This window comes from Triplophysa dalaica, chromosome 24 (genome assembly GCF_015846415.1).
Source record: "Triplophysa dalaica isolate WHDGS20190420 chromosome 24, ASM1584641v1, whole genome shotgun sequence".
Lineage (NCBI taxonomy): Eukaryota > Metazoa > Chordata > Actinopteri > Cypriniformes > Nemacheilidae > Triplophysa > Triplophysa dalaica.
Genome location: NC_079565.1, coordinates 15,971,844 through 15,999,383, shown reverse-complemented (window position 1 = coordinate 15,999,383; position 27,540 = coordinate 15,971,844). Strand labels below are relative to the sequence as shown.

Sequence of the window (27,540 nt, the reverse complement as noted above, 5' to 3'; positions counted from 1 at the left end):
GTTCGCAAAATTGCGCTAAAAGTCTTTCTCGAGATCTTATGCGCACAATTTGGGAAGCGCCTCACGAGAGCCCCGCCCCAGAGGATCGTCAGTCAATACTGATTGATGATTGGCTCGTTTCACTGGAAGGCGGTGGACTTCCTTCGCTAGATCGACCGTTCCTCCCATAGACATATATTAACTAGACGCATCATTGTCCGCTGGATTGTACGAGACCAAGACAAACGAGTGAATGGAGCTGCAGTTATCTGGATTTCTCAAGTAATTTCAATACTTTTCTATATACATAAACGTTTTGGCTCCAGTTAAAGATGGTTAGAGTTGAACATGTGTTTATTGTCAAACGGAACTGTTCAAACTCAGGCTGGTCAAGCAATCATTTAGGCTTAATAAATGTCTACACACAGCTAATGTGAAATATTTAAACGTAGATTAAATGCACATGATCAGAACACAGCTCATTCACTTAAAAACAATGGGAAAAATCAAAACATTCGTTATTACTATATGACTGTATACTGCTTTTTCATACTTATAGGAAAAAAATAAAACATCCGTGCATTTTCTCACATACATCATGTTTTATTGCTGTAACGGGTTTAGCAGATAAATAAAGAAACATTTTTATCTTTTTAAATGACTACAGGAAAAGCAATTTCCACATTAAAAAAAACATTTGTTTTTATATACACTTTATTACCTTGCGTGTTTTGTTCAATGATTCAAATAAAATCTCAGAATCAATGTCAAGGATACATGTCTGTGTTTTATTCTGGACAACTGCAATGTTGTTATTTATTCTGTTCCTTGTCTTGTCTACTACATATCACTGAACATTGTGAGTGGATTCTCACGAGAAACAGTTTTTATAACCTCAGGATGAGCTATTTCTACAAAATAAAAATGAACATCAAACATGTACAGATAAGGTGTTGAGGATTAACAGCGGGGTTTGTCGGTCTGTGTTGGGTTTGTGTTGAAGAGTCTCTTGAGATAGTAAAGTTGCAGATATCCAGCTGTGATGATGATCAGACTCTGAACAGCAGACCAGCTGCTCACATAACTGTGGTTTGACTGAAGCAGGTAGAAATCTGCTCCTCTTCTCATTCGCTCATAGTTGAAGTGACGCCACATGTGGAAGACCGACGTCTGCAACCTGTTGGTGCTTTCCTTAATGCACATTTGAGAAGGTTTGATAAGATTTTAGAAGGAATTAGTACTTTAATAAGAGTAGAAAGCATTGTCCTCAATGCAGCAGTCGCTTACCCCAATTGTGGACAATGTGCTGTTAATCTCTTTCATATCTTCCTCTTTTTGTTTCTCGATGTTCTCTTGTCCATCAGAGTACACACCAAAGTTCAGGAATATCTGCATGCTCCCAAAACGATTGTGGAAGTTGCTGAAGCACATCTGATAAAAACCTGCACATATAATATTAGCAACATATCATTGTCTCTGTGAAGAAGGGCATGAAGTTACTTATAACATTCTTCTATTTGTGTTTACCGAAAATAACATGACCTTATGCAATGACGGGTTATAAAATGAAGGCTTAAAGAATATATTTTGTTTTAACCGCATAAATCTCATGTAAAGTGACTCACCGGTCTCCTCAACATTAAAGGTAATCTGTCCGCTTGCATCATCAGCTCTGCCGACTATTAAACTGCTGGGAGCATTGATCATGACAGAGAGATGTCGGTCAAGAGCCACACCAGTAACCAACTGAACCTGCACAAACACATATTGACCATCAACATATGGATATCTAAAGGACTTTATTTCGTCTGAATGTTTTACTTACCATAAAGTTAAGGTAGAAGGTCTCACTATAGCGTGCATAGTGCCAGTAACACTGCAGACCTCCAGCAGCCAACACAATGGCAAAATCATACTGATCTGTTCCCTTGAAAACATCTTCATCAGATCCTCCGATGCTGCCCAAACCAAATAATAACACAAGCCAAACCAGGGGAACGTCTTTAAGAAACATTTCAAACACAGCTTGAAGCTAATCGATCAGTTTCTGAGCTCACTGAAGTTTCTGAAGATGATAAACTTTCAGTCTGACGTGTAGCTCAGATATTTCCTTTGGGCTTTACGGGTGGGAAGGTCACAGGTGCGGAGGACGGACTTTCCTGAAGTGACCAATGAGATTAAAAGCATATTATATGTTCATGCTGAACGTTTTTTTCAAAGCCTTTAACAGCTTCACCAGTTACTTTGTGTTTCTTTACAATCCTGTTGGTTAGGTAAGGCCTATGTTTACTGTAAAGCTTGGGCCTACTCATTTTTTTAGATTACAAGCATTTCTCTGTGCGAAACAAATGACAAACATCACCTTGGATGTCCATTTTCACCTCTTTAATTCAGGCATTTCATTTAATTGGAGTTTTTGTTTTGTTTGTTTTTAATGGCACTTCGGTGTTTGGTAAGCTAAATGACATTTCTATTATGTCAAAAGAAATTTTATACAGCCTTTGTGTCTGTTACTTTGATCAATCACATTTATTTTGGCCATTCCCGTCCAGTGTCTGTTGTATTTCAACAATATTAAATGTTAGGAGTGAAATAAAGTCATCCAACAGCAATGTGACAGACTGACAGAATGACAAGACACATGAAAACTGTGATACAAAATCGAGGTTATCTAATAAAAATTGCCTAGTATTTTTTGCACTATCGACAAAATATATGGTAAATATTGACCATCAGGGGCGCTTTAGAGGCTCGGGAAACCAGTGATTATATATACATTTTATTATGCATTACATTTCTGCATTTACACTCCAAATACGTCTATTCAACTTCATTATCACGTCTTTATAACCTGTACCAAGCCTGACATATAAATTATATATATTATATTTATCTAAATTTTGAGAGACTTTGATTTTAAAATGTGCTATTTGTGTATTTAGGTAAAAGTGTCACTTTTGATACAAACAATATTTCTCCTTAATTTCAAAAAAATATATATTGTTTATTTTTGCATTTATTTGCAAAATATGTCGAGAAACAAGTCAAAATAACAGAAAAGATGCTCTGTATTTTAGACCTCAATTACAGCAAATGAATTCATTTTTACTTTTAAGAAATACAACTGTAACATTTGTACATGTACATTTTCTAATTGGCCCTGGAATATACACACAGCCTTATTTACCTAAATTATGTAAACGCTATTCATTTTCTAACTTTAGATTTACAACAGGATCATGATATTTTGCTCAAAGTTGACATGTCGAATTTCGTTTCGCGATCGGGCCAGAATAAAACCTTAATCCTAATAAAACCTCATCACCACCAAAATCAGCTTCGTGACACAGACCGAGGGTCAGTTTAATGATGAGAACATGAAAGGAGGACACTGCGGGTAAATGAGAAAGATGACAGCAGTGCAAATGTAAGCTGTCCTTAAACCACAAGAAGAAGACCACCGACCAATTACAGACAACTATCGAGTCGTCTAGCCCCGCCCAGTGAGCGCCGCACAGCTGCTTTCAGTTCTTCTATGATCATTTCTTTCATTATCTAACAACGGACGGATTCAACCAAATGAACTTAGAACTGTGTCGCTACCCGATCCGTCCCGGAAACACCATTTTTTTTCCGCGCATGCGCGAAAGTGCGTCTACTTCCGGCCGAAATAATTTACGGCAAACACGATTTGTTCCGCGCATGAGTGAAACTCCGTCTACTTCTGTTCGAAACAATTTACGGCAGTTTTAATAAAAAAGTTGTTTGTCCATACCGGAAATATTTTTTTAAATAAACTCTGTATAAAAAAAGAGCAATTAACATCAAAAGACATCAAACATATTACAAATGATAATGGTTTGGTGAAACGTACGGAGGGATACACAAGGAATCCTGCAAAGAGTGAAAAGTAGTTTTTCTCTAATAATCTTTATCTTTCTTTTTATTATATTTTTTGATTCCAAGAAAATACAATATGACAAAATATTATATGTCAGGAGTGAGAAACTGATTTTTATATATAAAAATACTTCTTTATTTATAGAAAAACTATAAAACTTAAAATGAATATGTTTATTAGTGATTCTCTTAAAACCTTTTTTTTGGCAAAATATGTCAAGGTTAATATGTGGCACAAATTGATAACCTAATTAGATTATTGAAATCCTTACATGGTTGCCCTTGACAAGCAGGGTTTTCAGAATTCATCCAATTTATTTTTACATTTGTTCCTTATTTTCTTTAGTCATTCACTAAATCTCAACCTCCCACCCAGCCTCTCTCAGTCACACAATCAAACATCTATTCATTTACTTAAATTGCTGATTAAGGAACAGGGCATTGACCTTACTTTTCTAATATTTTAACAAATGTCTGCATTTAAGAAACACACAGAAAAAGTTATTTATGTATTTATTACATTTATTTACACATTTGGTTATTCCAAACAACCACCCAAACCCCACCCACCCACTCAGTCAACCTAACGACGCTCTGAAGGACAGTCAGGAATCTCTCCTTTTAAGAGAAATTTCTGAAGTCGTTCATAAAACACAAACGAATCCATAGCGCTGTCAACCATTTTTGTACTCTCCAACATCGCCACTAACAGACTGTCGTAAAACATCTAAGATAACAGGAAGTGGCGCCAATTAGAACGCATCGAGTCGACTGTCGTGAAAATGGGAATTACCGGAAGTAGACGCACTTTCGCGCATGCGCGGAACAAATCGTGTTTCCGGGACGGATCGGGTAGCGACAAACTGAACCCAAAGCATCATGGGACCTTGAAATGCGGAAGTGAAACTCACGCGGATATGGGTCTGAAGGAGAAGATTATAGCGTCATTAAAGAAATATGAAACTGATGAAGACTTTTCCTTTTTACCCGCTCTGCCCAAAGCCTCTGTGCTCATTCCGCTTCTGCTGAAAGATGGACAACTTCGACTTGTGTTCAACGTCCGTTCACTTAATGTGAGGAACAGTGGGTCTCATTCACTAATAATTACGTAGTGAATTTGTAGTATTTTAAATGAGTGCCGCGTGCACTAGTTTAGTCATTTGCGAAACATACTCGGACCATCTCCATATAAGGGCTTTCCATATAACATTTCCCAATTGTCGTCACTTTAATAAAAAATACTCCAATATGAAGGCCTAACTATTAGCATAAGATGATATATACATTTTGTCAATTTCTTACAGAGAGGGAGAAGGAAAGAAAGACATTTGGTGATTTTTGCGTACGTGTGCTTTTAACTACGAAGGTTTTTGTGAATCGTGATTTGTTCGTGAAAATGTTCGTACGCAGGTTTCGCGAACACCTGTGGCCGTACTCGTGCTTAGTGTATGAGACCCAATATTAGTTGACTGAATTCTATCTAACTTGTGCGTAGCTTTCTTGCAAAGATAGACGACTCGTTAATCTTCCCAAATAAAGTCTTTTGCGCTTCTACAGCTCAAAGATCACGCAGGTGAGGTTTGTTTTCCTGGAGGTAAATCCGAGTCCAGTGACAGCAATGAAGTCGACACGGCTTTGAGAGAAGCAGAAGAAGAAATCGGTCTTCCTCCGAACCGAGTGGAGGTGATCTGCAAACTCTTCCCCATCTTAAACAAGGTTCATTTACACATTTTGACCTAAGACTCGGGTATAATGTGCACTCTACTGTGTATGTAGCGGTGATCATGTGTAAGATGTTGTTTTTCCACAGTCTGGTCTTCTGATAACTCCAGTTGTGGCGTTCATTGAGGATTCCTTTAAAGCCCGTCCAAACCCACATGAAGTCACAGAGGTGTTCACCGTTCCTCTGGAGTTTTTTACTAAAGAGACGGATCATTCCTGCTATCCTGTACCCAGCATGTTTGGATCCACACATAGTTTTATTTACACTGATCACAGTACCGACAGCATCCATCAGATCTGGGGCCTGACAGCAGCTTTGGCCATAACCGTTGCTGTTTTTGCCCTCCAAAAGATGCCTGAATTTGAAGTCGACTTTGACCTGAAAGATCCAGTTTCTCACTTTAAACGTTTGCTTAATCGTAGACTAAGCAAATTGTAAAATTGAAGTTTCAGTATAACTAGGAAGACAATGAACTCATTTAAATATTGAATCACATAAAACTAAAGAGTCAATTAAATGTTATTCCCAATGTAAACTACGTTTTTTAGTATACGATATCTCTGTATAGGATTGGACATGGATAAATAGACTATACATACTATATTTCTAACATGTTTTATGAAGTTGTCTTATAACACTAGCCATTCCCCAAAATGCCCACAAGAGGGCGATATTTGCCTTTTTATCGCATACAAACTAATACTTTCCCCATTGTAAGTCCAAAACTAAACATTAAAGTCAAATGAAGTAAGTAGACACGTTAATTTATTCTGTATATTAATATTTTTTTATTGGTTTAATTGTGGTGTGTTATTGTCCTCCAGGCACTTGGACTGTAGTCTTAAGCCCTGTATACAGTAAGCCACCCCATAAGCTTTAGCACTAGATGTTTGCTTAAATCTTAATTGTTCAGCAAACTGTACGTGTGAAATTCAACATCCCTTACTTTAATACAACAAATGTCCTCTAGAAAAGATTTTGTTTTATGTCACATTATGCATGATAACAATTCACGTGCACAAACACAGGCACTGGTTAATACTCTGCATCATATTCAAATAAAAAATATTTCTGAAATACTATGTTGGCACTGTGTGCTTTCGTGGAAAAAATGCCCTTTTGAGTTTTATATTTACCATTCGGTTGGAGAATTTATCCTAAATGTAAACAGGATTTAACGAGATCGTTTCATGACCATAAAAGTATTACTTGCTTTAGGTCAGATTATTCATATTTGAATGCTGATCGTATACTTTAGTCATAGGCAAAAACATAATAATCACAATTTGTAAGCACCATGTTTTGTTTGAACACACACACACTGTTATTCAAACATTTCCGAGGACAGTCCAGTCTGTCTGAAGGTTTCGGCCACAAGTCTTGAGTGTTGTATTTTGGTCAAAAGTGCCTCGAACACATCATTCTGATCCAGTGCTGTGGCTGTTCTGTAGATGAACATTCCCAGTGACTCCAGTCCTCTCATGCCCAGATTCACACCACAACCTTCAAGAGAATCAAAATAATGTTTTCAAATATGTGTGAATGAAATAGTTGTGTATAATTCTTAAGAATTTAGATATCTGAATTAAACATGAATCCCCTGACCGGTGTCAAAGTTGAGCACTCTTGCAGCTTCTCCTTCCACGGTGACGGCAACATGATCTCCTTCGATGTAAGCAGCGCTAACACGTCTGTGTGATAACATGATCTCAAACAACATGCGACTGCACTGCATGTGATGCAGCGTGACATCACTCAGACGCGGCTCGATGTCTGTCTTATATGCATTGAAGGACTGATGGAAGATGTTCTTCATCACCTGACAGAAGACAAAGTCGCAGTAAACTACAAGTAGAATAACACTTCAACGAGATATTTACATAAAAAATGTGTTTATTAAAAATAGTTTAAGATATCTTAGTGCTTCAGTTGTTTTACAGATGTATTGGCTGTGTGACGTAGGAAATGCATCATTTTGGAGTCTGCGTCTGATGTGCAGGTCAGAGCCATATAACGGTTCCTTAATGTTCCGTGTATTTTCAGGTGGAACCCGGGTTTCACCACAGGTTGTGAGGAGTTGCGTGGTTCTTTCAGAGTGTTGATACCGTACGCAGATAGATCAAAGTATAAACTGTGTGCACGGATCTCTGGAGTTGGAACCTGTAGAGCAGAAACAAGTTATTATTTTAGTTTTGAAAGGGATTTATTAAAGGGATAGTTCGCCTGGAAATGAAATCCTGTCATCATTTACTCATCCTCCTGCATTTTGAACCTGTGTGAGTTTCTTTCTGCACAACACAACAGAAGGCATTTTGAAGATAGTTGGTTACCGAACAGCGCCGGCACCCATACTATTGTATGGACACAAAACCAATGCAAGTCAATGAGTGCCAGTAAACAACATTCTTCAAAATATCTTCTTTACCAAAATTACATAAAAGACAGGTTTGAAATGATAGTAGGGTGAGTCAATAATGACAGAATTTTCATTTTTGGGTAAACTATCACTTTGATAATGAACTTTATGTGCGACATTTTTTGTTGAGTGCTGAACAAAAACGAAATATTGTAAATCATGTTCTATATTCCTGATTATCAACTCTTTACATTCAGTCTTCGAAAATCCACTACATGCTTATATTTTATGATAATTTGTATTTTAAGATTGAATATCATTCTGCGCCATTTACTTCGATGAAATGAAGTATCAGGACATATTGAACTCATCATTACATTTCCAGCAGGGGGAAAACTCAATATTTCCATATTGACAATTGCAGATACTATTAAATGAAATCATCAGAAGCATCAGTACAGCTTGAGCATCAGACCTTCAATATTTTAAATATAATGTTATACTTTTATTGCGCACTTTATGTTTCGGACACTAATATATTTGCATATCTTGATTATGTTTAACTCTGGGCAATTTTGGGGATTTCCGCCTGAATTCGGCATACCCAATGTTAAATGCACACCACATTCACATACAGGGGTGTAAATACAAAGTTTTGGTTTTATATTCCAGGAACCCCCTCCAAATTTCATAAACATTATTGTATGTGTTGTCAGTCATATATAAAAAATATTATTTTTTCTAAAGTCTCATTTTTGAAAGTGACTCTGAGGGGCCCAGGAACCTGCAGACTATCGTTCTTGATTCCAACAGGTCTTAACAAATAGAGTAAAAAAAAGATTTATTAATTATTATTCGTAAGCAACTCAAGTGTGAATTGTGTGAAGTCTGAATTTGGCATGCCCACTTTTAAACAAAACCATATTGGTATAAAATGGAATAGTTTTGTGTAATTTCACAGTAAACCTCTCAATATTTCATGTAACAAGCGAAACTTGGTGTTGAGTTTGCTCGTGGTGATTTGGTCCGCCTCCCATGATGCGCATTGCCATATATCAGCCTCTGGTCCGACTGTTTGGACAAATGAGGGATCTACAAAGAGGTCAGAGTCTGAGCTTCCATTTAATTCAGAAGCCTGGTTTGGTTCAGATGTTTGACTTAATTTTTTAATATCAAAGCTTTTGACGGAGCACGTTGATGGCAGACATTGGAAGCAGATATTTAACTAATACGCTTTACTATTATTCATTATGGCTTCATGTCCTCACTCAAAGACTGATGACCTCATGAGCACAGACGGCTCACACTTTCACTCTATTTATTAATAATACAAAACAGATGTTTCTGAGAAAATCTGCATAAAAACATATGTGATTATAAATGGTGACGTAAGTGAAAGAGGATGAGACAATAAACATAAACATACAGAAAAAGCAATCCTTACAAAACCCAAGTGCTAACATCTAAATGAACTATATTTCTCTATTAAAAATAATATTACAACATGAGTCAGTTCACATCAGTTTAGAGTGTAAAACAGTGCGAGATTCAGTAGATATGGTTCGTAAAGGTGACACCTTTCTGTCTTTCCTTTTTACCCATAAATAAAGTCTCAATAAGACTCACCTGTCTCTGGTCCAGTCTTTCTATAGTGGCATTGGCCCCGTAAGCACGACACGACTCTACAATATAATCTGCACTGATGCCCAATACAGAACAAGAGTCTCCACACGATCCATCAGCGACTATGATGACCCGAGGCCGTTCTTCTCTGGACATCTTCCTGAGATATTCGTCACTAAACTATAAGAGAACATGTAAACACAAGCATTATTCATGAGCTCTGATATGCACGGCCTGTGAGAATTAAATCATGTTCAATATGGCAATGTCATATAATCTCATAATTACAGTCGTTAGCTTCGATTTTACAGATATCTAACCTCTAAAGCATTTGCAATGTCTTGAAAATAAGTTCCTTCTGTGGTTGCCGGGGCACTGCTGTGTGGTTGCTAAGGTGTAATGCTAATCTACACAAGGGCTTGGGTGTATTTTACATGTATGATGTATGGTTTTCTGTGTATTTGCTTTACAATTCAAACAATAAAATGAAGAGGTTTATGACATCCATCATTAGTGTTTCACGTCACATGACGGCTTGTCACACAGAATAACTCTAATTGAACAAATTGAAGCTTTGATATATTTTATTTATTATATTTCTCTATTGTAGACTACAACACATAAAAATGTGATTTTTCATGATATCTGTCACGCCCAGTTTCCAACTGCAACAAATAACAGACGAGGAGTCAAAAATGTCACGCAACTGACCCTCAATTGGACTCTAAAAACAACAACAACAGCAGCACGCGGTTCTCACTGGTTTACGAGAAATGCAGAAGCTGTTTCGCGCACCTTTGTGCCCAACCGGACTTTCACATCAACCTTTTGCTTCTTTCGTTCCAGGATACTCAGCAGATACTCCTGAAACACTCCGATTTTGGTAAAGAAGTGTTCGTTGTGCCAGCAGCCCTCCATGTTGTCAAAATCCACCCCCAGGTTCAGGAGGAAGCGGACGCTGCGGGGATCGAGCGCGATCTGCTGGGGTCTGCAGAGCAGCGCGCTCCTGTAGCGCTCATCCAACACAGTCAGTTTCAGCACCTTCCCCGAGCGAACAGCGACCAGCGCCGCAGTGAGTCCGATCGGACCCGAGCCCACCACCAGAACCGAGATCCGAGCCCGCCACTGACGGATCCCGTCCAGGCTGACCTTCAGGAGCACGTAGAGCAGCACTGCGAGTAAAGTACTGAGCGCGGTGTCGTACGCCAGAGTCCCGTACTGCTCCTCCACGCTGCCGTTAAAGCGATTCACCAGACTCTCCGCGTTCACCGGCTCCATGTCGTGATTATTGAAGACACAGAAGTACGAGCTTCACTTGTTGACGAGCTTTCATCTTCATCCGCGTTATATGTGAGCAGTGGGCTCAACACGCACGAGCAGCTGCCCCACACCTCGCGCGCTCTTTATCAAAGAAATCTGCACGGAAATCGAGATGCATATGTGTGTGTGTTTGCAAGTAGGATGTTTAAAGAGCACCGCAGCTTCTCTCAGTGTGTGTGTGTGAGAGAGAGAGAGAGAGAGAGAGAGAGAGAGACTCAGTCAAGACACTGCCAAGTGGTTATACGGATTCAGTTTGTTAACTTGTTAAAGAAAAACGTATTTAATTCAAAACGTTTAGATTTTATTGGGGCTAAAACATTCAGGCTGATGAGATCCAGTCTAACAGGTTTAACTGCAGTGAATAACTGAAGCCATTGTAAAATAGAAATAGAACAAATGTAGACACACAATGTGAATACAAACAGGTGTGCCATGATCTTGAGTTAGATGATTGATACAACTTTGTGTGCAGATTTGCATGAAAATGATTGTCAACTTTTGAAACTACTAACATATATATTTGCGCTTAATATAGACACTTTACAATTCTCCAACTTCTTACTTGAATTGAGGCTCACATTTATCAAGCATTTTCTGAAACAAAACCCATTGTGTTCCTACCATCACGCACAACTGTTTGAGATTTCCATTTCACTGCATATAATAGTGCAACATAGTTCTTTCATGGGTAAGATTTATTTTCAGGTCCATCTGAAGGTTATTTCCAATTAAGGGCTTCCTCTGAGTTACAGTTGCCATGGGATCAGGCTTTCAGGGTCAAGCGTTTCTGTGAGGTGCTTCATGCAAGCAAACAGGGAAAAATCTCAGACTGAGTTGAATTGAACAGTAGAGATGGCAGAATGTTCTTTCACTGATTGAGAAATATAGGACACGCAGCTGTTGTTATGCAGCAAAAACAGACGTCATCATTCTGAATACAGATCAATAATCACTGATGAATGTTTATACAACTTAAAGGTTTTCTCCTCCAAATTCTTTCTTAAAGGGATACTGAAATTCTGTCATCAATTACTCAACCACAATTTGTTCTAAATCTGTATAAATGTCTTTGTTCTGTTAAAGACAAAGAAAAATATTTGGAAGAAGTTTTGGGGCATTATATTTGATTATTATGCTAGAAAAAAATACCTGGAACTGTTTGTTTTCAAAAAAAAATCTAATTTTGTGTTCAATAGAAAAGAAGAAAAACATACTATAATTGTTTCTACTATAGTTTATGATGCCCCAGAAATGTCAGTTGCTAACATTCTTCCAAATATATAGGTGTGGAACAAATTGAGGTTCATGACAAAAGATTAATTATGGGGTGAACTATACCTTTAATGCAGTGGGGACCGTGTCCCCCCTGGGGACCCCAAGATGGATCCAGGGGTCCCACAGATGCTGAAGCATTTATGAAATATATGATATATTTATTATACATTTTATGAAATCAAACATCAGAAAAATAAGCCCACCAAAATAATTGATATCCCAGCATTTTATAATGTTTTTGGTTAAATAAAAAAATTCAAAGTTTAAGATCAGAAGTCTTTATTTGTGGGACCGCACTTACTTTACTTTATTTGGGGGGCCGCAAAGCGACACAAAGGGGGCCTAACAACTTAAAAGTTTGAGAACCACTGCTTTAATGTGTCATCTCACTGCATGAGCAACGTCACATCGTGTGTTATTGCAACCCCAAGACTAACAGACAAAATGCACTTGTTTTTTACATGTAAAAACTGTTTATCTGTAAATTTCTCGTATCTTTTAACCAGAATAAATTTTTCTCTTTTTCAGTTGCAGCTCATTCCTATCCAAAGCATTACTTTATAGCAATTTACAAACAATGAAGTAAAGCCTTATCTGAACACTCAATTACGTATGTTTGCTTAGCATCATTGCTCATGTCAGGTTAGGCCTTTGTGATAAACACTTATATTTCTGCACTGTTTGAGCTATGAATATAAATGTTGACACTTTCAATCCTATTGATTTGCAGTCCAATAGTTGGTGTATCTAGGGAGGTAAAAGAAACACATTCACAAGTTATTTGGGCATGCTTTTAAGTGTTTCAATCCCAAAAAACAACAGCTAGCGCACATTCATGTAACTGAACTCAACACCTTAAACTGTAGTTATAAAGATACAGTCCTGTGTGACAACTAGCCCCAGTCTCTCTTAACACACTAGAAGGAACACACTGTTAATGGGAATAATTTAATGTCAGTTGGAGTCAGCACCAGTGATGATAATAAGTTCTTCACGAGCACCTGGCAACCACAGAGACACACAGAGAAGAGAGAGAGAGAGCTGCATCAGGGCTGATTCATCGAGAGAGAATCCAGGTGTTCATTAACTGCAGTCGAGCAGAAGGAGGCTGATAGCACACAACAGGATGATGAGGAGACGGCCAGCTGACATTTGCCATGTCTCTAGGCAACACCATATTACTTCTGTATTACGTCTGTGTTAGTCACACAGGGACAAGTGTTCATAACATCAGAAACAATACAGCTTCAAAATTTGACTTCAGTCAGCATGTTATCGATATTGACTCTGATTACTTTATTGATACATGTTTGTGTTCTTAATGCTTCTGCATAATATTGTAAGCAATTAATCTGCATAGCATCTTAAGGAAAAACTTGTTTTGTCTGCAAGAGATTTGAGAATGGGATGGAGGTTCAAGGTACAATTCAACATCGTCCTGTTGGTCACATCTAATGGCTTCAAATGTAGACACAACTGTGAATCATTAAAGAAATAATATATACCATGTAGATGGGGGCTGTATGTGAAAAAATGCATCATCTGGGTGCTTTTTTAGGAATTATCAAAGTGAATAGAAAACTGTAAAAAAAGGGTAATTTGACAGAACTTTCTGATATTTTCACAGATTGTTATTTTTTTTGATTCTGTAAAATTACAGAAAAAGACGGTGTACTATTCACATAGATAATTCCTGAAAAAGACAATTTACATGAAAACATAGGGAAAATCTGATATGTGATGAATGTGTGACTCCCCAGTTGCCAGAATACTTTTTTTACCATTTAGTACAGTCAAAAACTAAATTTACAAGAAAAATGGGGAACAATTATACATATCCTTATATCCTATAATTTTGAGGAAAAAAATATTTTACGGTATATTTCTGTTTTTCCAATTTACAGAAAATGTTAGGTTTTTTTACAGTGTAGCTCTACATTACAAAATGGTGTATAATAGTACATGCACAATTTGGGACGCACCTTATCAATTTCAGAACCAGCCTGGGATTCCTTGGGTCTTTGTATGTCGTGGTTAGAAGGGATACAGGCAAATTAATATTTATTCAATGAAAATGAATAAATATAATCCTTAAATGTCATCTATGCTGATATACTGTAAAAAATGCTATTCAGGTGCCAGTAAAAACAGTAAAATAATAGTTTGTTACGTTAAAGTACATGGTTTTCATGTTTTTTTGTGAATTTAAAAATTATGTAAAAAATCATAAATAAAAAGAATCAGTGACAGTAATATTTTGTAAAATTACAGTTTTTACAGTTTACAGTACAGGCGCTCACTCGGTTCTGGGATAGAGTCAAGTTTTTTTAATACATCACTTATTTCATCACTTTTTTTTCAAAAACTCTTAAACAAACTTTTACTTTCTGAAGGGACAAAGATTGGAAAGGGAAAATAAAACACTGTTGTCCATACATTTATACACAGTGCAGCTCTGCTTACGGATCTGTGTATTCCAGATATTATAAAATTCAATTTGGATGCAGTGTGGAAATAAATACTATATATGGGATTCAAATACTGTTTAGTTACAGACATTGTTCCAAATATCTTTCGTTGTGTTCAGCAGAACAAAGACATTTACACAGGTTTGGAACCAGCTGTAAATAAATGACCAGATAGTAAATGATGACAGACTTTGGGTGAACTGTCCCTTTAAAATTCCACATGACAAACAAACTGACATCATACATACTCTTCAATTCTACCTTAAATGTATTACATAGGGTCTAGTGGTTGCAGGGCTAAATGGGCTCAATATAAAGTAGAACGGCACTTCTATATACCACTGAGGTGTGCCGCAAAGTACAGCATCTGCTAACTATTTTCTCAGTTTCTCATTTCTCTCTGCTTTAAGTCTCCCCAACCGGAAACTGGTGAGGGCTCTTGTGTAAACGCGGAAGTAACGCGTGATTATAGCCCATTGTGCCTCCAAATCAGACAGCATTGAAAAGGTCATTATGTTAAAAGCTAGAGCAGAACATGAGTATTAAATATACAGTCAAGAAATAGAAGTCAGTCACCCTCTGGTGGTTTATGTAAGCAACTTCAGCAGTTAAAATGTCAAACATGAAAACTAACATGTAAACCTTAATCAAAACCTTAAATCTAACCATTTTAATAAGAAAATGTTGATTTCACCATGTCTTAGAAATTTGTTCCGTTTTTTGTACTTTTCTGGTGTACTATTAAAACACCAAATACATATTTCAACCAATATATTTAGGTTCTTTCAACCGAAATAAAATGTATATCATAAACCAGTAACGCATTATAATAAACAATAATACACATAGTGTGAAAAGGAGTGATATTTAAAAATATTTAAATTGGCTACATAACACGAGGCTTTTATCTTAGAAGACGCTTGCAGTGGGCGGGGCTTCGCGTTGGCGGTTATGTTCACAGCACTCAAGTACCGTTTAGCACAAGCAAACTCGTTTACTGATATTTGATCTAGCGTGTCATTATTTCATCGGATGAAGATCGTTTTCTTAAAGCTGGTTCGTTGATGACTGCACATACATATTTAGGCGCAAAACGGACCCCTCTTTGGGTAAATATTTAACTTTTGAGAAACGTTGTTGTTGTTGGGTTGTAGTTAGCAGCGTTAGCAATCGTGTTTATGATTTGCTTTACAGCGCATACTGATGCGCGTACACATGTTTTCATTTATTATATGTTAAGGTTTAAATCATTTGTGTCATGTGCAAATTTGTTTGCATCACCAGACTCTTATTTTATGAGCCACATAACGTTATGTGAAGCAACTACTAACTCGTTGACTTAACCATAACTTATATAATAATAGTTGTTGTCTATCTACATAAGTTACAGCTTCCCTGAACAGAAAGCAGCTGAGCAACAGCAAGTATGAATGTTGTGTAAGTCATGTGAATTGGTCAGTGTAACGCTACCTTTACATTGCGTTATAAAGTGCTCTGTAAACACAACACAACAGGACATGAACTGAATGCACACGTAAGTTTTTCAGGCTTTAATTCTTGATTTTATATCCTACAGAATAAATTCAAAGATGGAGGATATGGAGGTGGACCTACAGACGGTGGTACAGGTGCATTCCAGGGAGGGGGATGTGATTGTAGTGTCTGAATCTGACAGCAGCACAGAGGAAGAAGATCCTCCCATACAGACCACAGGCACCTCTGATCGCCTCGGGCTTTCATACGTTGGGAATGGCCAAAGAGCACTTGTGTAAGTAAATGTGTAATATGCACCATCGGGGTGTTCAAAAGCAACAAAATTCAGGCAATCAGAGGCAAGACAATATACGGCCATAACAGCCCGATTGTATGTATGTAACCAAAGCACCAAAAAGTTTAACACGCATCAATAATAGGAGGCCATACATCCCAAAAATGAAAATTCTGTCATCATTTACTCTCCTTCGAGTTGTTCCAAATCTGTATACATTTCTCTGTTCTGATGAAAACCGGGAAAGATATTTGGAAGAATGCTTATGACAAGGCAGATTTTGCTGCCGTTGACTCCCGTAGTAGGAAAAAGACATTTTGACCACAAACAGTTCTGGGACATTTTTGACTAGACTACTATTGTATTTTGTATAGTCAAATCTGCCTTGTTACAAGCATTCTTCCAAATATCTTTCTCAGTGTTCAGCAGAACAAAGACATTTATACAGATTTGGAATTACTCGAAGGTGAGACAGAATTGTCATTTTTGGGTGAAGTATCCCTTTAGGTCCAGGGGTTTAATATAGGTTTTTCTGAAGAGAAATGATACGTTTGTAAGAAAAAAAATTGAAAATATTCTTTGTTTTTCTCCAGAATAAAGCATTGTGGGTTTCTTTTGTTATGACAACCCAGGGTTTAACAATATATATAGTGTATATATTTATGTATTTGCAATATTTATGTTGTTGTTTTACTTGTTTTAATGCCACTCTTGTCTTTGCATGAAGTTCAAATGCAGAGATCTTTACTCGTAACGGCCTCGGTACCACTGAAGTTCTTCAGTCGCTCATCCGTACAGTGGCGGAGATGCGAAATACCTTCGATCAGAACCTGAGAAATACATCACAGCCAGAGCCACAGACAGAACCTGTGCAAAGTTCAAGCCACACAGCCACGACATTGACCACAACAACAACATCAGGTGAGTGTAAACACAAACACAAAACCGTTACCAACATTACATGTAAGATTTCAGTTTAACAATTCAAATCCATTTTTAATGCTTAAAGAGTATATAACTTGGTATTTTTAAGGTCCTACTTTGGTTTATGGAGTGTCCAACAACAAGTTTATGTACATGGAAGGTGTAAAAACACATTTATTTAATCAAAATAGGCAGATTTTCTTACACCTCTTGACTGACTCTCAAATACCACATCGTCACAAATTTTGTAAATGAATGTTAAGGTTATCATTTCCATTTGGATGTTAAATGAACATTGTTTGCAGACGTCAGTGTTCCTGCACAAGTGTCTGAAGTAACAGAGTCTGTCGCTCAACCACAAGCACAGCCAGAACAACCAAAACAAGACAATGAGGTGAGCCATATATTGTCAAAATATTGGCCTGGTTTGCCTACATAACTAAATAATATAATCAGATGTCAAGGTTGCTTAAGTTTTGTTTTGTCTTTAAATAACTTTACAAAAAAAAACATCCATATTGCACTTGCTATTTATTATTGAAAATCACTGCATGTCAGACATTGGCAGTTTTACTCGCTTGATTTTTGATGTTTGTGTCTCGTAGCCGGTCTCTGAGTCCGTACAGCAGTCTGCACCCGCTGTGAATCCTGCCGCTCAGGGTGGTGGAGATGAGGAGGAGGGCGAGACCTGCTCCATCTGTTTTGAACCCTGGACCACGGCAGGCAACCATCGCTTGGCCGCTCTTCGCTGCGGTCACCTCTTTGGCCACGAGTGTATCAAGCGGTGGCTGGTGGAAGGAAATAAATGTCCACAGGTGGGTTTTGTGTTTAGACATTGTGTTTGGCTTGCAAGACTTATGTTGTTTTGGTATGACTTAAGGTCAATAAGTGACGAGTTTTTAAAGGTTACTAAAACAGCTGACTTAACATTTAAATAGAATGCTTCTTTTGCGATTTTTCTTCAGTGTAATAAAAAGGCCAAACGTGACCACATCATCTTTCTTTATGCTCGGAGACTCAAAGCCCTCGACAATACGGAATCAGTGCAACTGAAAAAGTACGAGCTTGAGACTTTATTACCTTTGTCACATCTGTAAGTATGCAGCGTTTAGAATGGTCTCTGTTTCTTTGTTTGAATAGATCTTTAGAAAATGAACAGAGGTTACGCAGATTGGGAGAAGTGGAGGCCGCTCACTGTCGTCTGCAGTTGCAGACCGTGAGAGATGAAAACACAAGACTACGGAAAGATATCGAGGTGGGAGTTTTGTATGGGGGGCTGTCTGCTCTTCTAAAAGCCTTATTGGTACTAGTGGTTTACTGAAGCGGGTTTCTTGATGACCACTATAATTTTTTAAGGGTGGTCTCGTTAAGGAAAAGCGATATATATGATATGATACTACTATTCGTCGTGACACTATGTTTATCATACATGTTTACCTCTTTACATATGCTAGGCTATTTCTTTAACATGTAGTTTCATATCCTGATCTGTTTAGGAGTTGAGAAGGTTGAGAGCTCAGGTGGCCTTCAGTTCCTCACAGGGAGCGGCTCTGTCTTTATCCCAGCGTCAGGAATCGTCCAGCGGTGGACATTATGTTTTCTCTAAGGCAGTGCTTGTATCTCAAGCAGGGGGCTGTCGGGTTTTATCCCACTGCGAGCGTCTCGGGTGTCTTTTGGCGTCCCAGCCATCACCACAAGCAGCATTCATACCAGGTGGGAATATATCTCCAGTTTTAGATTTTGTTAGCCCTGTTTTTGTTGTTATGTGAACATGGTTGTTTGGTGCTTCACAGGCTATGGGGTGAAGAAGATCAGCACTGTCAATCTCAAACCCAGTCAGTACATCCCCATTCACTCCAAACAGATCCGAGGTCTCGCCTTCAGCCAACAGCATGACAGCTTACTGCTGTCCGCCGCCCTGGACAACACCATCAAACTCACTAGGTAACAAACTAAATATTAATGGTGCATTTGTGGCTTATTGGAGTTCATGTGATTATACAAAGTTTTATTAAGTTGTGTTTTGAGATTTAAATTTCTGAGAATTTGTAGACACCACGTAGCGTACTACTGTAAATACATGAACCATTTGGATATTTTTCTGTGCAGCTTAATGGCCAACACTGTGGTCCAAACGTACAACACTGGCAAACCCGTGTGGAGCTGCTGCTGGTGCCATGACAACAACAACTACATTTATGCTGGTCTAAGCAATGGCTCCGTGCTGGTATATGACACACGGGACACCAGCACTTTCGTCCAGGAGTTAGCTCCTTTGCGATCCAGGTGTGTTGAGTTTAATAGCATCAAGAAGTTTCTATTGGGTCGTGTTGCAAGACATAATTGCAAGTACACGTAAGGTCGTGTTGCAAGTACACGTAAGGTCGTGTTGCAAGTACACGTAAGGTCTAGAAACACTTCCTGTTTTGTACACACACACACAGACATATATATATATATATATTAGAGCTGCACAATTAATCTTTAAAAGATCACAATCTCGTTTCGAACACCCACGCGATCTCATTAATGAAAATTAACGATTCTCGTGTGTCTATTAACTTACACCTCGGACTAAAATCATAACGCTTCAATATGTGCTGGCGCAGAGAAACCATTATTATCGTTAGGTCTGTAATGACGTCACAAACAGTCTTTTAAACAACAAAACTGTTCTTATAAGTGTCTTTCAGGACTGTGTTTCATTGTTCTGACTATGCTTCATATCTTAACTGGACATGTTTAATACGAAACTAACGACTGCAGTTTGTAGCGCAGACAAATCCGAGTGCGCATTTATATCCGTTAATTTGGAAAACACATCATCACACTGTGTGCCGCTTCTCACTGTATTTACGCTAAGCGAGACGCTGCGCTAATAGAGCTTCTCATCGAGTTGCACAGCATTTCACGTTTTCAGGTTATATTAAACTGTTTAGAGGTGAGAATACTACATTGTTATATTTATCAGTAGTGTCTTTCTCAAAAGACCCTTTCAAGCAGTCTAGAGATATCAGGCAAATTTATAAATCTTTCAAAAGACCTTTTAATTGCAAGTGTCACCTTATGGATTTGTATTACTGAGAAATATTTCAGTTAAACTTCTGCACTTACAGTAAAAATAAAATAAAAAACACTTTGGTGTACTTATGGAATTTGTGGTAAAAAATTCTCACCATAGTTACTTTAGGTTAACCATGAAATATTTAATAATTTTGAAGCAAAGTCCTACATATTACATAACTAAATAAAATATTTTTTGTCCGAACCTCTAGTAAATTATGTATTACTTTGTCATCATTCAGAAAAGAATCGCTATCTCTATTTGAAACCAAAGAATCGGGATTCTCAATTTATCCAGAATAATGCGGCTCTGATATATATGCATACATGCATGTATAATTAAGTCTTAAATGTGTTTAACATTTTATTCAGATCTGAATGTTTTGTTGGTTGTATTTTTTGAAATGTTTGTATTAAGATTGTGTATAAAAACAGGAAGTGCCTCTGGAGCAGTGTTTTAAGATGTCACTTAAGTATGTGTTTGAGTTCATGTTTTGTATTGCTGATCTACATCAATTCAGTTGTCCGGTGGTGTCTCTGTCCTACATCCCCGGTGCCGCCTCCAGTTCATTTCCATGTGGCGGTCTCATCGCCGGGACGCTGGAGGGTGGCTGCTTCTGGGAGCACAAGGAGGGACATGTGTACATGCCTCACATTCTTCCTCTGGAATCCGGTAACTGCACAGATATACAGGTGGAGCCGGACAGCAGACACTGTCTCATCACATACAGGCCTGGTAATACTCTCCTTTATATCACAATTTGATATGACATATTATTATTATTATTTGTTGAGTAGGGCTTGATGATAAAATGAAACCGCACAATCAGGCTTTAACAGTATGGTATTTTAAAAAGCAGGGTTCCCACGGGTTCCTCGTGGAAATTCTGGAATATCATGGAATTTTAACAGGTCTTTTTCAGACATTGAGGGCTTTTCCACCCCTGACCCGAACCGTTCTAAGCACAGTCTGCAACGGTTATAGTTATGTTTCCACGTGAGCCTGGTACGAGTCGGCATGGTTGTCTAGCTGTGCTGAATCGTGCTAATGAATGTTAGAGCTCCGTCTCTTGTGTTACCAAGTAGGGATGAGTCACGAATTTCGAATATTCGAATAGTATATTTAATTATCGAATTTCGAATAGTGTGTGTGATCTTAAAAAATTTGCCGTGTTTTCACGTCTAACGCGTTCATGCAACCAAAGGGTGGCGCTGCCAATACGACGCACCTTAAACCTAAAGGCTGTCAATCAAGAGACAATAGAGCAAAACATTTTCGCACAAGAATTGGTAACGAAGTTACGCACACTGTAGACCCGCGTGGAATAACGGAAACGGTAAATTGATATCAAAAATGAGTTCTGTGTGTGGGGGTCCTTTAATAAAATGAATGAGAATAAAGTGCAGTGCAAACTGTGCAATGCAAAGCTGACTTATCATGGATCAACAACTACAATGCACAGTCTTCTGAGAGCGAAGCACCCAGCAGGTCCATCCACAGGTCAGCAATCAGTTGCTAGTTTTATGGTCAGACCAACCAATTTGGATCCCAAACGGGCGGAGCAAATAACGGCTCTAAGTAGCAAGAAGATCGCTAAGGATCTGCTTCCGATCGGCTTTGTCGAAGGAGAGGGTTTTATAAATCTTATGGAGTTTGAACAGCCGGAGTTTACTGTTCGTCTAGAAAAACGATCTCTGCCAGACTGGAGAAACTTTTTCATGACAATAGAAACTGAAGCCTTATGAACTATTAATGCATGAAATCGCTCCGAACTGTTAATAAATGCCTTCATTCGGTTAATATGTTTTAAAGCGTGTTAAGTCTGGTCTAAAATCTTTATGGCTTTAATATATTTTCCTGATTAATCACACTGCTGTTTTTAAGTTGGTATAAATGTGCATACTCATATTTAAGAAGGAAATGTTCTAGCATTATGAGCGGTTGATGCTGATCGACGTACTGTTAATAAGTGCAATTCGGTTGTTAATATATTCATGTTTCAGCGTGTTATCTTAATGTATTGCTTAATGTTAGATTGCATATTCCATAATACATAAAGCAGTGTGCCGTCATACTGATTTGAAGCGTAAATGTTCTCTCTCTCTCTCCGTTTGTGTGTGTAATACTGTAAATGTGTCCATGTGGGGGAGTGGTGCGAATTTCGAATAATTTTCGAATAGTTCTCATCGATCTTCGAATATTATTTTTGCTTTAAATGCCCATCCCTATTACCAAGGCAGCGTGTGACTGTTTTTGTTTACATTCTAAAAGTGTCGGTTATCAGCCCTGCCATGGAAATTGAAACCATTTATGGATTGTCACGGAGTGGTACGATTACGCAACGAGAACGATCTGGCGCGATGGTGGAAAAGTGCTCATTGAAAGTCATGGAATTGTATGTATTTCATGGAATATCAGGAATTTTTGTTTGTCTCTTTAAATTTTAGTTTTCTTTACATCAATTTTTTTCTATATTGTTTGTTTAATCGTGTTTTTTTTACACTCTTTTTCGAAAATTTACGTTTCAAAAGCTTTGGCTTAAACTTTGACATTTAGCTTAGAGTGGGAACCTTGTGAAAGCTGCATTTAAAGGTCTCATGAACTGGCCTTTTATATTGTTTTATAATGTTATATGAGGTCTGCTTATGATGTTTGTGTGGTTTTAACTTTCAACATCATGCAAATCAAGAAGTAAAAGGCTATTTTGAGGCCGGCTCGACAAACGCTTGGTTTTAATGGCCGTTCCGCCATGAAGACTTGGAAGTAAATGCCCACTGCTAGGATTGGATTGCAGTTTACGTAGCAAACTTAGTTGGATCCTTCTGTGAATTTGGTTAGACATGTATTGTTAGGTTACACATTATCAGGGCATATCAAGCGATCTTTAACAAAGCAATAGTGACGCATAGTATAAATGTTTTACTCGCATCAGATTGCTGCGCCATTCCTATCGGATCCAATATTGAAGGCACAGCACTGCTCTTTTTAATTTTAGTCTCCGCAAATCCAGCGTCGACCTGGGTCTTGTTCACAAAGGATTCTGCAGTGAAATTAAGTGAACAAACGCTCAATGTTTTTCCCACATGAGCTGGAACGTCTTTAAAAATTAACCTCAACCATGCATTACTAATATCAGAATCTGAAGGAAGGGTTTGCAGTGTCTGTGTTATTCCACAACCAGGTGCTGCACAATATTTTGTGATCTTTGATAGTAGGGCTGAAACGATTAGTCGACAAATATTCTTGTTATATATATAAATATTCTGTAGTCGTTTGATTACTTGACTTAATTTAAGGGCCTGCAATATCACAATTTGACCGCTACGGCACTGCAGCGCTAGAGTGTAAATGCAGTCTTCCTGAATGCTATCGCAGTAGAAGGACATGCAGTGAGAATTATGGCGGAGTATAAACGAATGCGAACAAGTAAAGTGTGGGAAAGATTTACCAAATTGAAAACGACAAAATGCGGTTGTGTAATGCAAGCAAGGCGGAACTTGACTTTCACATCAGCACAACCTGCATGCTGGAGAATTTAAAATGAAACATCCCGGAGAATGAGCAGAAGAGAGGCGAGTGTTCTCAATCTAGAGCTAACTCACTAATTTAGCGGTAAATCTTTTTATGAGAGAATGCAATAATAACAGTAATGATAATAACAATAATAATCATATAATTACAGTTATGTTATTATTTGTTTTGCACAGTAAAAAGCTTTGATCGAGTTTAAAAGTCAAGCCTGTTTTGATTATTATAACACTATTAGGTATTACATGAGAGGAAAATCCTTATAAGAGAGGGAAGTTAAGTGATAGGAGTCTTATATCTTGACTTTATATTAAAATATTTTCTTCTGTTTCTTGCTCTTTTTCATTAACTCTTTCACCGACATGAGTGATGATTTATCTCGTCTTCCCCGCCAAACGAGTTATAACGGCAATCAGTGTTTATACTGTTGTACAGCAGGTGGCGCTGTTACACACCTTTCGGGAAAATACAGAATCCTAGAACCTTAGTTTATTTCTTATCGGTTTTTAATGATTGTTTTGAGTGTAATCTGTGCGCAATCTTTGACAAAAAAAAAACTAATTGACTCAAAATTATCTTTTAATCAAAGTGATGCATTTTTGAAGAAACCTACCCACATCTAAGAGTGATAAAAAAAGATCAAATCAAGTTTGAAGAATACGGTTTCTTTTGTTTAAAAGCAGAGACTCTGTTCTTTCATTGGACATGTTGTTTGTCCATATATTCTTTACAGAAATGTAGTGTGAGCCATCAAAGTTTGGTTAAAATGTAAAAAACGCTGGCGTAGGCTGGCAACTTTTTTTTAAAAGGCTGACGGGGATAGAGTTAAACTGAACTGTTTTCATATGAATGCTGCTTAATGCTTGTGTCAAGAGATTCGTTTACATTTAAAAAAAATTGCCTTTAATGTACCTGATTTATTTATTTTTATTTGTATTTAAAAGTTTCTAGAGAGAGAGTATTTGTGTGATTCGAGATGGACAGAGTCAGCAAACTTAAAGAGACTAACCAGTTGGTTCAAGTTCATTAAGATTTTATTCATTACTTAAATTATGTATAACTCAATGTTTTAACTAGTTGCAAAAGCTTAATAATCATTAAAAACTTACTGATTAGTCATTGAAATAATAGCCGATTAATCGATCTTATAATCGCTAGATTAGTCGACTATCAAAATAATCGTTTGTTGCAGCCCTATTTGATAGCAGGTTTATTGCTTGCTCGCTGGTATTTGGCTCCGCGCAACCAGTCGGCGGTGCTAGAAAAGTACTCGTTGATATTCTTCTGTGTTCGCTGAGCCTGGTGTCAATTACAGTTGTCATTTCATTGACAAGGGCGTTTTCAGTTCTGACACTTACATGATGTTCGCTTGAATACAATTATCTCTTAAATAAGAGAACCTTGGGTTACAATTGAGGTCTATATTCATGACACATTCTAGTATTTATTTCACTTAAGTTTCATCAATGTACACTGCGTAGAGAAACTTGCAATAATACCATGCATTTTAATACCATTTACTATTTTATTTATTCATATATTATTGATGGATATTGCAATAATAATACACATACACTTTAGATGGCATGAAATCCTTTTTGACTTTTGAATATGTTTTTATATGTTAAATCTGAATTTATAAATAGGTTTTTTGTTCTCCTGATATGTTTTAACATACTGTGGTGGTTCTGTGCGGTCCAGGGCGATCAAACCCAGCCTTGCGTTGTGTTTTGATGGAACTCAATCGAAGCCCCGAGTCAGACAACGGCCAGCCGCCTGTCTGCTCTTGTTCCCCAGTCCAGACCTTCACAGCCGGCTCCTCGTGCAAGTTACTCACCAAGAACGCTGTCTTTAAGAGTCCAGCTGGAGAGGGATCCACATTAGTGTGTGCTGGAGATGAGAGCACAAACTCCACCATGGTAAGAAACTGTTTTCTGTTTAACACGACTGTAATCTACTCATGATCTCCTTTGTGTTAACTGTGATTTCTCTGCAGGTATGGAATGCCGGAACAGGTGCCTTACTTCAGAAATTCCCTGCAGATCTTCCTGTACTGGACATCTGTCCGTTTGAGGTGAACCAGAGCAGTTATCTGGCATCTTTGACTGAGAAGATGTTAAAGATTTATAAGTGGGAGTGACATTGGGTGTGCCGGTCTACAGTATTGATGCATTATGACAGCTGCTACATTTGCAATAAACTCTATCCAGATTTTCTATCATGTTCTTTTTATACTGTGTTGCTTCTCTGGCCCTGCAATGAGACGACAGATTAGAAAGGTCTTTTATTTTGGTTACATTTTCAGTCACTTGTGTTTTAAATGTGAACAATCAGTGTTCAAATTTTTTTATTGTATATATGTAAGTGTTTTTATTTATTGTTTTAAGCTTTAATAAAACAATAAATACCTTTGTTTTGAGAAACATCTGTTGAGTGGTACTTTTAAAAATGTCATTTTTCTCTGTGTTAATTATCAATCAAAGTACATCAAACTTTGAGATTCATAAAATATCAAGTAATTATTATTCATATTTTAATGCAAGTCTTCACATTAGACCAAATGCTTGTGGTCTCTAGGATGTAACTAGACAACAGTTAATACTTAAGAATAAATATTTGGTGTTATTCGTTAATGGATGAAAGATTTTTTTCTCTAGTGCCTTAATAACTTAATATAAAATATTTATACAAAATAATTATATAAAAAGGGCTTGAAACTTAGGTCTGGGCCCCTTTGTGGACAGTACTTTTTACTGGCAAGAATTACAGCTTTTGAAGTGCAGAAATTGTTTTTCCCAACCTTTATTAGACATTAAAATTAAACATGCTGTGATATATGTTTTTATCATAAAAAGTTAGTGTTATTTTGGCTGTCATAATATCAGATTTCCACTTCAGTTATCGTGGCCATAAGAATTCACGGTAGTGATATTATTGCAATATCTATTTTATCTGTTTTGTGAACAAATTATATTTATTAAATGTATCTTAATTTCTTTTGCATTTTCTCGTTTTTCACCAACATATCGCGCTTAAAGTTGAGTGTAAGCATTATAGAGAGTTTGTAAGACATTCTTGAATGCAATTACTCTTCTGATAATTGCAAAACAATACACTTACTTATATGTTCTCTTCATACAGAAATAATGTCAATGTTGTTGTGAATTCATGTGTCTTCCACCAGATGGCGCAACCGTGACTCGCTTTAAACCTCGGACGCCCTGTGAAAGTGAAACGTTAATCTAAGAAATCTATTTATACCAAGATATTGCTACGTGACATACAAGACTCTTCCCCAACAATCTCTGTGAATATTTTTTGAATCATTTATCATGTAAGTATGTCAATGTTCCACACAGAAAACTCTGGTGAGAAAAGTCGCAGATACCACGTGACGACTGTATGCTACTTCAGCTGCGACATACACAACAATTTACATGTGAAAATAACATTAATAATATATAGTAACTGTAGAATAAAATTGCAACACTGAGAAAATAAAATAAACAAAATAGAACATCTTGATCGTCCCTGGCCAATGAATGAGAACATCCGGTACTATTAACTCCGCCCTTTTACATATCTGTTCAATGCTAATAATTGTATTTATTG

At 37.4% G+C, this 27,540-nt stretch overlaps 4 protein-coding genes across 7 annotated transcripts; 2 read left to right on the top strand and 2 right to left on the bottom strand.

Moving 5' to 3' along the window:
- Positions 1–561: 561 nt before the first annotated feature.
- On the bottom strand, positions 562–3,712 carry tmed6 (transmembrane p24 trafficking protein 6). Of its 3 annotated transcripts, none has more exons than XM_056740103.1 (5): positions 3,167–3,712; positions 1,805–2,138; positions 1,605–1,731; positions 1,267–1,421; positions 562–1,170 (listed from the first exon to the last, which is right to left on the bottom strand). In XM_056740103.1, the coding sequence occupies exons 2-5, from the start codon at positions 1,991–1,993 to the stop codon at positions 940–942; spliced, it is 702 nt and encodes a 233-aa protein (XP_056596081.1). In that variant the 5' UTR covers positions 1,994–2,138; positions 3,167–3,712; the 3' UTR covers positions 562–939. The 3 variants fall into 3 exon arrangements, with proteins under 3 accessions (XP_056596081.1, XP_056596082.1, XP_056596080.1); XM_056740104.1 differs by having other exon boundaries at positions 3,445–3,712; XM_056740102.1 differs by having other exon boundaries at positions 1,805–3,712.
- Positions 3,713–4,731: 1,019 nt separating this feature from the next.
- On the top strand, positions 4,732–6,684 carry nudt7 (nudix (nucleoside diphosphate linked moiety X)-type motif 7). Its single transcript, XM_056739181.1, has 3 exons — positions 4,732–4,952; positions 5,437–5,595; positions 5,690–6,684. Exons 1-3 carry the CDS (start codon positions 4,797–4,799, stop codon positions 6,038–6,040), a joined length of 666 nt encoding a protein of 221 aa, XP_056595159.1. The 5' UTR covers positions 4,732–4,796; the 3' UTR covers positions 6,041–6,684.
- Positions 6,685–6,814: 130 nt separating this feature from the next.
- si:dkey-234i14.6 (uncharacterized) lies at positions 6,815–11,200 on the bottom strand. The gene is made up of 5 exons (XM_056739180.1): positions 10,377–11,200; positions 9,585–9,761; positions 7,541–7,762; positions 7,208–7,421; positions 6,815–7,105 (listed from the first exon to the last, which is right to left on the bottom strand). The coding sequence occupies exons 1-5, from the start codon at positions 10,857–10,859 to the stop codon at positions 6,927–6,929; spliced, it is 1,275 nt and encodes a 424-aa protein (XP_056595158.1). The 5' UTR covers positions 10,860–11,200; the 3' UTR covers positions 6,815–6,926.
- Positions 11,201–15,587: 4,387 nt separating this feature from the next.
- Positions 15,588–26,353, top strand: rfwd3 (ring finger and WD repeat domain 3). 2 transcript variants are annotated; one of them, XM_056740515.1, is made up of 13 exons: positions 15,588–15,753; positions 16,221–16,412; positions 17,140–17,333; positions 17,642–17,730; positions 17,942–18,151; positions 18,302–18,393; positions 18,477–18,591; positions 18,833–19,049; positions 19,130–19,280; positions 19,446–19,622; positions 20,966–21,135; positions 25,630–25,847; positions 25,925–26,353. In XM_056740515.1, the coding sequence occupies exons 2-13, from the start codon at positions 16,234–16,236 to the stop codon at positions 26,066–26,068; spliced, it is 1,956 nt and encodes a 651-aa protein (XP_056596493.1). In that variant the 5' UTR covers positions 15,588–15,753; positions 16,221–16,233; the 3' UTR covers positions 26,069–26,353. The 2 variants fall into 2 exon arrangements, with proteins under 2 accessions (XP_056596493.1, XP_056596492.1); XM_056740514.1 differs by having other exon boundaries at positions 20,921–21,135.
- Positions 26,354–27,540: the final 1,187 nt, after the last annotated feature.

Bases quoted from the DNA above. Each gene is read 5' to 3' on its own strand.
- tmed6 (XM_056740102.1), bottom strand. From the start codon at position 1,993: ATGTTTCTTAAAGACGTTCCCCTGGTTTGGCTTGTGTTATTATTTGGT. The intron at 1,732-1,804 runs GTAAGTAAAACA...GTGTTTGTGCAG, and splicing joins CCTTCTACCTTAACTTTATG to GTTCAGTTGGTTACTGGTGT. The intron at 1,171-1,266 runs GTAAGCGACTGC...ATGTGCATTAAG, and splicing joins GCACATTGTCCACAATTGGG to GAAAGCACCAACAGGTTGCA.
- nudt7 (XM_056739181.1), top strand. From the start codon at position 4,797: ATGGGTCTGAAGGAGAAGATTATAGCGTCATTAAAGAAATATGAAACT. The intron at 4,953-5,436 runs GTGAGGAACAGT...GCGCTTCTACAG, and splicing joins TCAACGTCCGTTCACTTAAT to CTCAAAGATCACGCAGGTGA. The intron at 5,596-5,689 runs GTTCATTTACAC...GTTTTTCCACAG, and splicing joins TCTTCCCCATCTTAAACAAG to TCTGGTCTTCTGATAACTCC.
- si:dkey-234i14.6 (XM_056739180.1), bottom strand. From the start codon at position 10,859: ATGGAGCCGGTGAACGCGGAGAGTCTGGTGAATCGCTTTAACGGCAGC. The intron at 7,763-9,584 runs GTGAGTCTTATT...TCTGCTCTACAG, and splicing joins AAAGACTGGACCAGAGACAG to GTTCCAACTCCAGAGATCCG. The intron at 7,106-7,207 runs GTCAGGGGATTC...ATTCTCTTGAAG, and splicing joins AGTGCTCAACTTTGACACCG to GTTGTGGTGTGAATCTGGGC.
- rfwd3 (XM_056740514.1), top strand. From the start codon at position 16,234: ATGGAGGATATGGAGGTGGACCTACAGACGGTGGTACAGGTGCATTCC. The intron at 17,731-17,941 runs GTGAGCCATATA...TGTGTCTCGTAG, and splicing joins AACCAAAACAAGACAATGAG to CCGGTCTCTGAGTCCGTACA. The intron at 19,050-19,129 runs GTGGGAATATAT...GGTGCTTCACAG, and splicing joins ACAAGCAGCATTCATACCAG to GCTATGGGGTGAAGAAGATC.